The sequence below is a fragment of the Medicago sativa genome, chromosome 7, assembly GCF_051527215.1.
Source record: "Medicago sativa cultivar Bolivia chromosome 7, Bolivia_mono, whole genome shotgun sequence".
Taxonomy (NCBI): domain Eukaryota; kingdom Viridiplantae; phylum Streptophyta; class Magnoliopsida; order Fabales; family Fabaceae; genus Medicago; species Medicago sativa.
The window spans coordinates 6,614,300-6,627,852 of NC_140755.1; the positions used below are offsets into that span (position 1 = coordinate 6,614,300).

Genomic DNA, 13,553 nt, shown 5'->3' on the forward strand with positions numbered 1-13,553 from the left:
TAATAATAGCTCAAAGTTAACGTTGTGAAGAAAATGGTAACAGCCTTGACTTAGTAAGCAATTTAAATGTGCTTTAATAATAGTTATTTGCAATGACTCAGCAAATGAATTATTTAAGAAATGGCAACATAGTAGCACATGATCAGTATGACAATATAACTTTTGAAATATAAAAAATTACAACAAGTTCAAGATTTTGAAGCTTAGGACAATAGGGGAGCACTTTTGGAACTGTATCCCAATTATATTTTAGCACCAAATGAGTCAAATTATGGAACGTAGGAAAGTGACAATCTCGATAATCCTACAAAAAAAATTTAAAAAAATAATTCACATTATTCATTTTCAATTGAATGCATCAATTCATATCATTTGAAAGTGTTTCCATCGGAATACAGCAACGACATTCAGTAATATCTGTTCTGTTCAACTTTTTTAAGGTTTTGCCGATTTCTCTAGAATGTCCAAGGACGTATATATCATATAATTGAAGATCTTCAAGAATTGGACATTCATCTATGAGCAACATAAGATGTCCATTAATTTGAAAACGAATGTCCTTCAAATGTAGGGTTTTGAGTGAGGGTAATCTTATGGGATAAAACCAAAACTCTGCAACATAAGATGATCAACAGCATTGACAAGAGCTCTTGCAGCATAATCTTTCATGTTGTCAAGTACACTGAAATCCATGCAGGTCAAATACACAATAATTATCGGTAAGCAGATGATGCACGAGCTTATAATCTCTCCCACAAGCTGTTAAAATAACTAGTCACAAAAATTTCAAGGACACAAGTTCATGTCCTTTTAAGGATATGACGATATGCCACAACATCCATTTTACGCTTCACTATTGAGACAACATTTTAAGAATCAGAATAACAAATACTTTTGCATATAAACAATAATGCTGATATCAGATATCGGTAATCAGTGCTCACCACAAGTCACATTAACAACAACAAATGGTAGTTGGTGTTCTTTGGTCACCACTTCAGACTGTTCAAATTTTAGTCATCAGAAATCGTCGAATTAAATTACTATTGTTTAAGTACTCTAAATTTACATATCTGCTTCTTTATTCACATAATTATATTTTGTCCCACCCACATAAAGCAAAGCATACAAATTACATTTATTGAAATACCTAAAGAGTGGTACAATAGAAAAATTTAGCCATAACATTAACTGGCAAAGTGCTCTGATGACTCTCTGTCATTACCATGTTTGTAGACACTTTTAATGTAATTTTTAGGGTTATTCATCAAGATATTAAAGCTAAAAAGCACTCAAAATGAAGATTTCAGGCTGCCAGCACAAGTCAAAATCGGGCCCCGACCTTCCTGGTACAGGCGCCGATTTCACAGCACAAATAGGAAGCTTTGCTTCTGGAAAAATCGGGCCCCGACCGTCCTGGTTCGGGCGCCGATTTGCTGTTTTCAGGACGCGAGTTTTAGGCACTCGGGGGCCGATTTTAAGCTTCTTATAAATAGAAAAGAGGTCTTTCTCACAAAGGGTTCACGTTTTTGGAGATAAAAAGGCATAGAAACACATAAGGAGAGATCTAGAGCAACACTGGAGGAGATTTTGAGCAAGAATCATTCATGAATTGTTCTTGTAATCTTTCTTTTATCCTTTTCTCTTGTTTAATTGCTATGTGTAACTAAACCCTCCATTGTTGGGGATGAGTAACCTAGATGAACATGATTGTCATATGACCTAGTTTTTATTATTGATGAAATTCATTGAATTGTTTCTCTTATCTCGGTTCTTAATGCTTTTATTGATTGATCACCTTTAAATTGATTTACGGTTTATATTGTGAAACGGAAGTGGAATTTATAAACGCTTTGAGATAAGAAATCCTTGCCTTTGTAATCTAGGAATAGATGCAAACCCTTGGAACCATTTGAGAATCCTTGCTCGTTCATGCTTAATTTTAATCTTAAAACTCACTAAGGAATTAGGTGTTTATTTTAGAATTAACGTTTCTGTCACTAAGGAATTAGGGCACGAATTTTATAGAGGATTCGGTAGCAATTAGATGAGTCGATTCAATAGCGATAATTAGGTTGTTAACATGAAATAGTCATCCAGTAAAACTCATCCCCAACACTTTTCTCTTATTAATTTGAACCACTTTACTTTGTTTAATTTTCATCATTGCGATAAAACCAACTTCGTAACTTTTTGTTCAATTAAGTCTCAAATACGATTCAATAGTATAACGCGATCCTCGAGTTCGACACTCGGTCTTACCGATTTTAAATTTACTACTTGAACGATTTCGTACACTTGCGAAAATCGCCATCAAGTTTTTGGCGCCGTTGCCGGGGATTGCCAAATCACTGTTGAATTTTATTTTCTTAATTGAAATTTTTTGCTCTGCAACAAAATTATTGTTTTTATTTTTGTTTTTAAAATTATTACTCACTCATTGTCTAACCTTGGATGCGAGGCCAGCCCTCAGCTGAACTTACCTTTATTCCAGAAGTTGAAAAGTACTGCCGAGCAATCCGGAAAGAAACAAAACTCAGAAAACTTCGAGAAAAGGAAGGGACTAGCGGAGTAGAGGTTGACACGGACGAGCAGTTAGACGAAGAGATGGCGGAGGGACAACGGCCACCACCGCCACCACCTGCAGAAAGACTTCTCGGTGACTATGGGGCTCGTGACAGAAACCGAAACAGGTTGACCATTACTAATCAGCCTGTGACGGTGAACAAGTTTGAAATCAATCCCGGTCTATTGCGGGAGCTGAAGGAGAATCAGTATGCGGGGAAGTACAATGAAGATGCCAACAAGCACTTGAAGAGTTTCGTGATACTTTGTGAGACAGCTAAGGTACAAGGGCATTCTGAGGAAGCAAGAAGATTGAGACTGTTCCCGTTCACTTTAACTGATGATGCATATGAGTGGTTTGATTCCTTACCGGCTGGTAGCATAACAACTTGGAATGAGATGGAAGACAAGTTCTTGGAGCAATTCTTTCCTACAGCTCTATTCGTGAGAAGGCGACAAGACATTTCCAACTTCCAACAGAAAGAGGGAGAGTCTTTGGGAGAGGCGTATAAAAGATACAAGAAGCTACTCTCATCATGTCCCGAGCACAACTTTGATACTACCGTTCAAATGCAGATGTTCTGTAATGGTCTACGTCTGGCTACTAGACAAGTTCTCGACACAGCTTCCGGTGGTTCCATAAATTTCAAAACCGCTTCTCAAATAATCAAAATCATTGAAGCTGTTGCACTCAATGAACAGATGGAGCTGTATGATAGAAATGGTGGTACAAGGGGAGGACTCATAGATCTGAATCAACTTGAGCTCAAAAATGCTCAAAACATATTAACTGGTAAGCAGATTCAAGATGCAGTAGCTGCTGAAGTGTCAAAGAAAATGGCAGCACTTAACTTAACTCAACCCCAAGTTGCTCCGGTGAATCAAATGAACACTGTCAAATGTGATTGGTGTGCTGGCCCTCATTTCACTATGCATTGTGATGTGCCCATGGATGCAACCCAAGTGGAAATGGTGAACTACCTCAGCAGTCAGGGGAACCAGGTTAGAAATAACCCTTTTGCAAATACATATAATCCAGGCTGGAGGAACCATCCAAATTTCTCATGGAAAAATCAACAAGGTGGTTCTCAAAACCAACAACAAGGGGGTTATCAAGGAGGTCCATCAAACCAAGCTCCAAAGAAGGCTGATTGGGAGTTAGCAATTGAAGCAATGGCTACCAACATGAATTCCTTAGCTCAAGAAACCAGAGAGGCTCAAAAGAATACAAGGGCTTCAATCAAAAATCTTGAAACTCAAGTTGGGCAAATTGCTCAACAACTCACACAAAGAGCTCCAGGGACCCTTCCAAGCAACACTGTCATCAATCCAAGGGATCATGAAAATGTGAACATGGTCACTACAAGAAGCATGAAGAGGGATGAATCACTATCATCTCAAACTAAACATGATGAAGGTGACTCATCTCCTGAACTAATTGAAGTGGAGGTTGAAGTGCGTGATGCCGTTAACACTCATGTTGTCGAAGAGCCAGAAAAGAAGAAAGATGAGCCTCCAAAGCCACAAATCAAGCTGCCTTACCCTCAAAGGTTGAAGAAAGAAAAAGATGACAAGTGCTTTGCAAAATTCATTGAGATGTTCAAGAAGCTACAAATCAACATTCCTTTTGCTGAAGCTATCCAACAAATGTCTTCATATGCAAAATTCATGAAGGACATTCTTTCAAGGAAGAGAACAATTGATGATGAAGATGTGATGCTCATCGAGCAATGTAGTGCTGTTTTACAAAGAAAAATCCCTAGGAAGCTAAAAGATCCTGGTAGTGTTACAATTCCGTGTACCATTGGAGATAGAACTTTTAAGAAGGCGTTGATTGATCTGGGAGCTAGTGTGAGCTTGATGCCTTTGTCTATTTATAAGAAGTTGGGCATTGGAAGAGTAAGAGACACAAGGATGACTCTACAATTCATAGTTGAAGATGTTCTTGTGAAAGTTGATAAATTCATCTTCCCGGTAGATTTTGTTGTTCTTGAGATGGAAGAAGATGATGATATTCCTTTGATACTCGGAAGACCGTTCTTGCAAACCGGAAGGTGTTTAATTGACATGGAAGATGACACTTTAACTTTGAAATTCTTTGATGAGGTGGTGAAGTTGAATGTTCTTAAAGCTATGAAGCACCCCGAAGAGAAAGAAAAATGCTATAGGGTCGACATGATCAAATCCTTTGTGAAAGAAAAACTCCAAAAAGAGATACCAGCCCTACCACTTGAAAGAGTCTTAAGCTTGCCACCGGAAATTGCACAAGAAAGTGAGGATCCTAAAGAAGGTGAAGTCTTAGCTATGTTGGAGGCCTCTCCATCCCACAACCGTCGCACCCCTACTAGGTGGGAGGAACTTCATCCTCAAGACGAAATTGTGGAGAAATCAAAAGAAGCACCGGTAGTTGAACTCAAACAATTACCTTCTCACTTGAAGTATGTGTTCCTTGGTGAGAAAGAGAAGTATCCAGCCATCATTAATTCTAACTTGAGCAAACTTGAAGAAGAAAAGTTGTTAAGGGTTCTTAGAATGTACAAGGGTGCTCTAGGTTGGTCTATTGAGGATTTGAAAGGAATAAGTCCTACTTTTTGCATGCATAAAATATTGATGGAGGACAATTTTAAGCCGGTGGTGCAGCCACAACGAAGACTAAATCCAGCCATGAAAGAGGTGATTAGAAAGGAGGTGGTGAAGTTACTTGAAGCTGGTATCATTTATCCCATTTCGGACAGTTCGTGGGTGAGTCCCGTCCAAGTTGTTCCTAAAAAGGGTGGGACTATCGTGGTTACAAATGAGAAGAATGAGCTGATCCCAACACGCACAGTCACCGGGTGGAGAGTTTGTATTGACTATAGGAGGCTGAATACCGCAACAAGGAAAGATCACTTCCCACTACCTTTCATTGATCAAATGTTAGAGAGGTTAGCGGGTCATGAGTACTACTGTTTCTTGGACGGGTACTCTGGTTATAATCAAATTGCGGTGGCACCTGAAGATCAAGAGAAAACTGCTTTCACATGTCCTTATGGGATATTTGCTTACAGGAGGATGCCATTTGGGCTATGCAATGCCCCTGCCACGTTTCAAAGGTGTGTCATGTCCATATTCTCCGATATGCTTGAAAAACATATCGAAGTTTTTATGGATGATTTTTCTGTCTTTGGCTCTTCTTTTGATCATTGTTTGCATAATTTATCTCTTGTAGTGGAAAGATGTCAAAAAGCTAATTTAGTCTTAAACTGGGAAAATTGCCATTTCATGGTGAGAGAGGGAATTGTTTGGGGTCACCGAATCTCTCACAAGGGGATAGAGGTTGACCAAGCTAAAATTGAAGTAATTGAAAAACTTCCTCCTCCCACTAATGAGAAAGGCATTCGAAGTTTTTTAGGCCATGCAGGTTTTTATAGGAGCTTTATCAAAGATTTTTCAAAAATAGCAAAACCCCTTACTAACCTGCTTGTCAAAGACATTCCTTTCCAATTCAATGATGAGTGTCTGAATGCTTTTAATACTTTGAAGCAAAAATTGATCACTGCCCCTATTGTCATTGCACCTGATTGGTCACTACCTTTTGAAATTATGTGTGATGCAAGTGACATAGCTGTTGGGGCAGTACTTGGTCAAAGAAAAGATAAGTTGTTGCATGTTATCTATTATGCCAGCCATGTTTTGAATCCAGCACAACTTAACTATGCTACCACTGAAAAAGAACTTCTGGCTGTTGTTTATGCTTTTGATAAATTTAGATCTTACTTGTTAGGGTCTAAAGTCATTGTTTACACTGACCATGCTGCACTAAGGTATTTGTTTTCTAAGCAAGAATCTAAGCCAAGGCTTCTTAGGTGGATACTGTTGTTGCAGGAATTTGATTTAGAGATCTGTGACAAGAAAGGATCGGAGAACACGGTGGCTGACCATCTTTCTCACCTGGAGAAGATGGATGAAACAGAGGAGGAGAGGCCTATCAAGGACCTCTTTACTGATGAGCACATCTTAGCTGTTACGATGGTACCGTGGTTCGCGGACTTTGCGAACTACATGGTGGGTAAGATTATTCCTCTTGACTTTAACTCCCAACAACGTAAGAAATTCCTACATGACTGCAAGTTGTATGTGTGGGATGAACCATTTTTGTATAAAAGGGGGGTTGATGGGTTGTTGAGAAGGTGTGTCCCCGAAGATGAACAAGAAAAGGTGTTGTGGCACTGCCATGACTCCAGCTATGGGGGACACTTTAGTGGGGATAGGACTGCTGCAAAGGTCCTTCAGTCAGGCCTGTTTTGGCCTACTCTGTTTAAAGATGCTTTCACCTACGTTAAGAAATGTGACCGCTGCCAACGCACGGGAAATATTTCAAAAAGAAACGAGATGCCACAAAATCCTGTGTTAGAAGTGGAAATTTTTGATGTGTGGGGGATTGATTTCATGGGACCATTTCCATCCTCATACTCAAAGATGTACATTTTGGTAGCAGTGGACTACGTTTCTAAGTGGGTAGAAGCAATTGCCACGCAAACCAATGATGCTCAAGTAGTGGTTGCCTTCCTTAAGAAAAACATTTTTTCACGCTTTGGGGTTCCTAGAGCTTTAATTAGTGATGAAGGCACCCACTTCCTCAATCGAAAGATGGAGGCGTTGTGGAAAAAGTACAATGTGCATCATCGGATTGCCACACCCTACCATCCTCAGACTAGTGGACAAGTAGAAGTGTCCAATAGGCAAATCAAGCAAATTTTAGAAAAAACTGTGAACTCGTCCCGAAAGGATTGGTCTCTTAAGCTTGATGACGCCTTATGGGCATATAGGACTGCCTTCAAAACACCTATAGGTATGTCCCCTTTTCAAATTGTTTATGGAAAATCCTGTCATTTGCCCTTAGAGCTCGAACACAAGGCTTTGTGGGCAACTAAGCTCCTTAATTTTGATCTTTTTAAAGCAGGTGAGTCTAGAATTCTTCAACTCCATGAGTTGGATGAATTCCGGAACTATGCCTACGAGAATGCCAAAATTTATAAAGAAAAAACAAAGAAATGACATGACAAAAAGATTCAAACTAGGGAGTTTAGAGAAGGGCAACTTGTTTTACTTTTTAATTCCAGGTTGAGGTTGTTTCCTGGGAAGCTGAAATCAAGGTGGTCCGGTCCATTTCAAATTGTGAAAGTTTATCCCTACGCTGCCATTGAGGTGAAGGATCCAGACTCTAATAGAACTTTCAAGGTGAATGGCCAAAGACTCAAACCATACTATGGGGGAGAGTTAGAGCGTCCAACTGAGTCTATTCCGCTGCACTCCACTTGAAGGAAGAGAAGTGGACCGTCAAGCTTAGGACGTTAAACCAACGCTGGGTGGGAGGCAACCCACTGAGTTCGAATAGGTAAAAATTTTAATTTTCTGTCAAAAAAAAAATAAAATAAATGTTACTGTAAAAATCGGCGCCCGACCCATACATATCGGCGCCCGATTTTTACACAAAAAAAAAAAAGAAATCGGCGCCCGACCCATCACTAGTCGGCGCCCGATTTGTTGCGGGTAAGTGAGCTTTGCTCACTGTTTTTTTCGGCGCCCGACCCTCTCCAATCGGCGGCCGATTTTGTCCCTTACATGGCCGATTTTTGGCCTTCTATAAACATGCCTACTCTTCATTCTTTCACTCTTACCTTCCACAAGTAATGTTATGCTGCCCAAATCTCCATAGAAACCACCAATTTCATCCTTCATCTTCTTCTTCACCATTCTCACTTACCCACACCACAAATCTACACTTAAACTTCATCTTCAACCTTTCTCTACCACCACAAACCCACACATCTTCATCTCTAACCTCACCATCTCATAAACCTCCATCAACAACACCACTACCCATTACCCCTAACCTTCAACAATCATTTCCAAAAACCACAAATCCATCACAAATCATTATCAACAATCAAACCCACAAACTTTTACCAACAAATTAAACCCAAATTCCATCAATTTCATCAAACCCTCACTTTATCCCCAAATTCATATTCCCAAATTTACATACCCATTATCAAACACAACAACAACCATGGCCAAAAATAAGAACCAAACCCAAGAACCCACCACAAAGAGAAGTAGAGGTAAAAGAGCTACCGGAACCTCTTCTCAACAACCACCTAGCCCACCACAACCTCAACCACCCATCCAACCACCATACCAAAGGTTTGTTTCGGAGATTGCGGAGGAAAGGTATAATTTGATAAAGAAGAGGGGTTTCAATAAAGAAAGGGGTATTGCTATGGATAAGTTAGAAAAACACCCTGTTTTTGTGTGGCAAATTGAAGCTAGAAAGTGGGAAGGAATTGTGAACATGGTGACCGAGGAGAGTAATTCGAGCATTGCCTTAGAATTCTTGGCAAATGCATTTGTTCATAAAAATGGTTAAACTTATGTGAGAGGGAAGAAGGTTGGTTATCAGAAGAGGGATATTAAGCGAGTGCTTGGGCTGAGGGATGTGGAGAAGTGTGATGTTGTGTATCGGAAGCAGGTATATGATACTTTTCGAGGTCGCACCGGCTGGGATAGTTTGCTTGAGGGGCTTATGAGAGATGGAAAGGGGTGGATAGGAAGTTTGGATAGACCTCAGAGGATTAACACTGTCGATTTGCTACCGAAGTACAAGGCATGGGCGTCATTTATTTTGACGGTCATTGAGCAAACTTCGTCAACAGCTGAGATGTTAAGAGACCGGGTGATTATTTTGTTGGCATTGATAGCTGATGAAGAGATAGATGTTGCTCAGTTGATGATTGATAGTTTGCGGAATCTAATTGGTACTGATAAAAATACTTTGGGGCATTGTTGTTTGTTTAACAGATTGTGTCAGGAAGCTCAGGTTCCAGTTGAACCCACTGATGTATATGTGAAGTCTTTGAGGCCTATATCAGACTCTGTGCTAGAAGGTTTTGACAGAGAGCAGGAGAACTATGATCGGAAGCTTAGGGAGGCAGACGAGCATCAGGCTATGGAACAAGATCACATCCCACAGGTGCCTCCACCACAAGTGCCACCACCTCAGATACAGCAGCAGGGTATTCCACCCTATTTCATGGAGTATACATATGCCATGGCCAACTGGGCTCAGGACATTTCTTCTCGAGATAGGATGCCCCCACCAGCATTCCCTCAGCCCTTCTATGAGGCAGCTGAGCTCTACCGTCAGGATGCTAATGCAAGGACTAATGCTTATGACAGGTTTGCTAGTCCACTTGAGATGGAGAACTATTTTGCTGAGGAGAGGCGGCGGGGACTCAGAGCAGAGGAGCGAATTAGAACGGAGTACTTTAGGATTCAAGCTGAGAGGAATCCGGGTGCAGACTCACATCCTCTCTACTATCCATTTCCACCTTCAGGACCAGGAGGGTCATCCGGAGCACATCAGTGATTTGGGCACCTTGTCTAGCCCAGATATTTACTATTTTTATCGTTTTCAGTATTTGTTTTTGTTTTGTTTTGTTATTTTCATTAGTATGAACTGTAGTATGGAGTAGAACTTGAGTAATGTCTTGGTACTTATGGTTTAGTCCCCTATTTTATGATGCATCTGCGTTTGTTTATTATTGATGAACTCACTTCTCTTGAAATGTACCAGTTTAGTAACAAAGATTCTGCCAATGGTTTGTCAAAAGTTCAAAGGAGGTGGTTGCTTGATGGGATCTTTCAATGGGAAGTGTACGGCCGGACGGAATTCTTAGGTAGTCACAACTTCCAGAAACCTCAACTTGTAAGGTCATAGCTAAATTTTATTTTTCAATTTTTAAAAATATGAGTGTTTCCATGTGAATGCTATTTCTAGGGCTTGCGATTTTTCTCTGCTATTGATTGGTTATATTATGTGCACACTAAGGCAAATTGCTTGTACCTTGAGCCTTTGAAGCCAACCTGAGTTTATATTGAATTATTCCTTTGTTTAAGCCAAGTTGAGCCATTAGGATTAGACCCCTTGTTTCGGTGACGAACCACATTACAAGCCTAGAGACCATAGGATTGTCCCAATAATTTTGTTGGAGTTATGCATAATTTGTGTTTCAATGTTACAAAAATTCAAGTTTGGGGTTGCTCTTGGAACTAGCAACACTCTAAGTTTGGGGTAAGGGGACTAGAGAATTGAAGATCATCTTGTGTTGTCTTATAAAAAAAAAAAAGAGAAAAGCATGTTAAAAATAAGCTGAAACATTAAAAAAAATTCAGCTCAAAAAAGCAAAAAAATGAATGAATGCATAATGACAACAAGTGATCAGTTGTTTTTAATTCAATGTTGATGATCTCTAGCCCCTGAATTTTGTTGTGGTATAAACTGTGTTTTTAATTTTTAGAACCGTAGGATAATGCTTAACTCCTAGTCATTTTTTTAAGCCTACTTTCCAAATTATCCCACCTCGAACCTAAGCCCCGTTATAACCGAAAAAGTCCTTAAAAGTGTGTGCATGATATTGACTTTGATTGATGCTTAGAAACTTTTCAAGTCTTGGTAATATAGTAGTTTGCATGTCGACTGTGTGAACCTTGTTTCAATATTGTTGCGAGAAGTTGTGAATTGGATGTGTTACCAAGCAAGTTAGCTCATCAATTGCTAACTAAGGAGTGAACTTTTGACATGACCCTTGGTGGAGTAAGTGTTATTTTACTGTTATTTTTTCATTTTTAGTGTGTTCCTTGAGGACAAGTAACCATGTTTGTAGACACTTTTAATGTAATTTTTAGGGTTATTCATCAAGATATTGAAGCTAAAAAGCACTCAAAATGAAGATTTCAGGCTGCCAGCACAAGTCAAAATCGGGCCCCGACCTTCCTGGTTCGGGCGCCGATTTCACAGCACAAATAGGAAGCTTTGCGTCTGGAAAAATCGGGCCCCGACCCTCCTGGTTCGGGCGCCGATTTGCTGTTTTCAGGACGCGAGTTTTCGGCCTTCGGGGGCCGATTTTAGGCACTCGGGGGCCGATTTTAAGCTTCTTATAAATAGAAAAGAGGTGTTTCTCACAAAGGGTTCACGTTTTTGGAGATAAAAAGGCATAGAAACACATAAGGAGAGATCTAGAGCAACACTGGAGGAGATTTTGAGCAAGAATCATTCATGAATTGTTCTTGTAATCTTTCTTTTATCCCTTTCTCTTGTTTAATTGCTATGTGTAACTAAACCCTCCATTGTTGGGGATGAGTAACCTAGATGAACATGATTGTCATATCACCTAGTTTTTATTATTGATGAAATTCATTGAATTGTTTCTCTTATCTCGGTTCTTAATGCTTTTATTGATTGATCACCTTTAAATTGATTTACGGTTTATATTGTGAAACGGAAGTGGAATTTATAAACGCTTTGAGATAAGAAATCCTTGCCTTTGTAATCTAGGAATAGATGCAAACCCTTGGAACCATTTGAGAATCCTTGCTCGTTCATGCTTAATTTTAATCTTAAAACTCACTAAGGAATTAGGTGTTTATTTTAGAATTAACGTTTCTGTCACTAAGGAATTAGGGCACGAATTTTATAGAGGATTCGGTAGCAATTAGATGAGTCGATTCAATAGCGATAATTAGGTTGTTAACATGAAATAGTCATCCAGTAAAACTCATCCCCAACACTTTTCTCTTATTAATTTGAACCACTTTACTTTGTTTAATTTTCATCATTGCGATAAAACCAACTTCGTAACTTTTTGTTCAATTAAGTCTCAAATACGATTCAATAGTATAACGCGATCCTCGAGTTCGACACTCGGTCTTACCGATTTTAAATTTACTACTTGAACGATTTCGTACAATTGCGAAAATCGCCATCATGCTCCGATAAAATCAAATGTTTGTAGCAGTGTTACGATATAATAGTTTTGATTATTTCCAAAAAAAAAAAAAAAAAAAAAAAAGGTTGAAAGAAGGGGCTAAGACTGCCTTCTAAAACAACAAACTAAAAATCTCATTACGAATCAAACATCTTACATTTCTTTCTGATCACTACGGAGATAAGATTTTCACAGTAGTCTGCAGCAGAATAGAGTTGAGGCCTCAGATTCTTAAGTTCCTGAAAAGACATAACATGAAGATCAATATTAGAAATTGTTCAAACTACAAACTTTTCACATGAAACCCAGTCTGCGTATACTCGGAGAATGGAAATGCAGTCATTCAATTATTATGAGATGAGTTGGGAGAAGCTGAGTTCGATTTCTGGATGGAACGATTCATGGCTAGACTATACTTTACTTACCTCAAGGCCGAACTCTGGAGACGAGTGATATATTAATTTTCCAGGCCTTAACAGTTCCAACCCAAATGCATATTAATTGAAACTAATTAACTACTTGAACTCAAACACTTGATTAATTGGTAATTTGAATTAGAATAAAAATATATAGATCTGAATGAAGGTGAGGTACCTACCTGAAGGGCGAAGACAAAGCTCTTACTCTGTTCCATTGAAACCTCGTCGTATGTAATGCACTACTATTAGCTATAAACAACAAATGAACAAGATTAATATATAATTCATTCATTCATTCATTACTTAATTAATTAATTAATCATCAAATGAAGAAGATATTAATTAAAGTATATTTTTGTTGTTTTTTTTGCAACTTGCGGCAAGGAATTCATTTCATTTTCAAGTGAAAATCACTCAATTCAATATTATTACTTTGTTTATTTATTCAAAAGGAATTGCAAAAAAGAAAACATCTCACAACATATCTGAAAAGACACTCCTTCTACTTATTCTTCTTCTTGCATTGCCGCTTTGTTACAACTACAAACACCGCTGTCCTCTCCTCACTTTGTTTTGTTTTGGATCAGAATCTTTGCTTTTAATACTCCTCCTTCATGCTTCAAATAAAGTATTACAAACTTTTCTACACATACGGGAAAATAATATTATAAACAATAAATGTGAATTGTGAATATTGTATTTTTACACAATTATCACATGAGTTTTGCTGACAAATATCTAATGACGCTTTTTAAGAATTCAT

General features: G+C 38.8%; 1 protein-coding gene and 1 long non-coding RNA gene across 3 annotated transcripts; one reads left to right on the forward strand and one right to left on the reverse strand.

Annotated features, from left to right (window-relative positions):
• Window positions 1-184: 184 nt before the first annotated feature.
• LOC146903854 (uncharacterized) lies at window positions 185-13,352 on the reverse strand. 2 transcript variants are annotated; one of them, XR_015017724.1, is made up of 4 exons: window positions 13,269-13,352; window positions 12,970-13,039; window positions 12,529-12,610; window positions 185-304 (listed from the first exon to the last, which is right to left on the reverse strand). It is a non-coding gene; the product is annotated as an uncharacterized LOC146903854 (long non-coding RNA). The 2 variants fall into 2 exon arrangements; XR_015017723.1 differs by lacking the exon at window positions 185-304 and having other exon boundaries at window positions 12,380-12,610.
• LOC146903855 (uncharacterized) lies at window positions 2,471-7,602 on the forward strand. The gene is made up of 4 exons (XM_085724753.1): window positions 2,471-5,059; window positions 5,495-5,780; window positions 6,351-6,410; window positions 6,789-7,602. Exons 1-4 carry the CDS (start codon window positions 2,608-2,610, stop codon window positions 7,600-7,602), a joined length of 3,612 nt encoding a protein of 1,203 aa, XP_085580879.1. The 5' UTR covers window positions 2,471-2,607.
• Window positions 13,353-13,553: the final 201 nt, after the last annotated feature.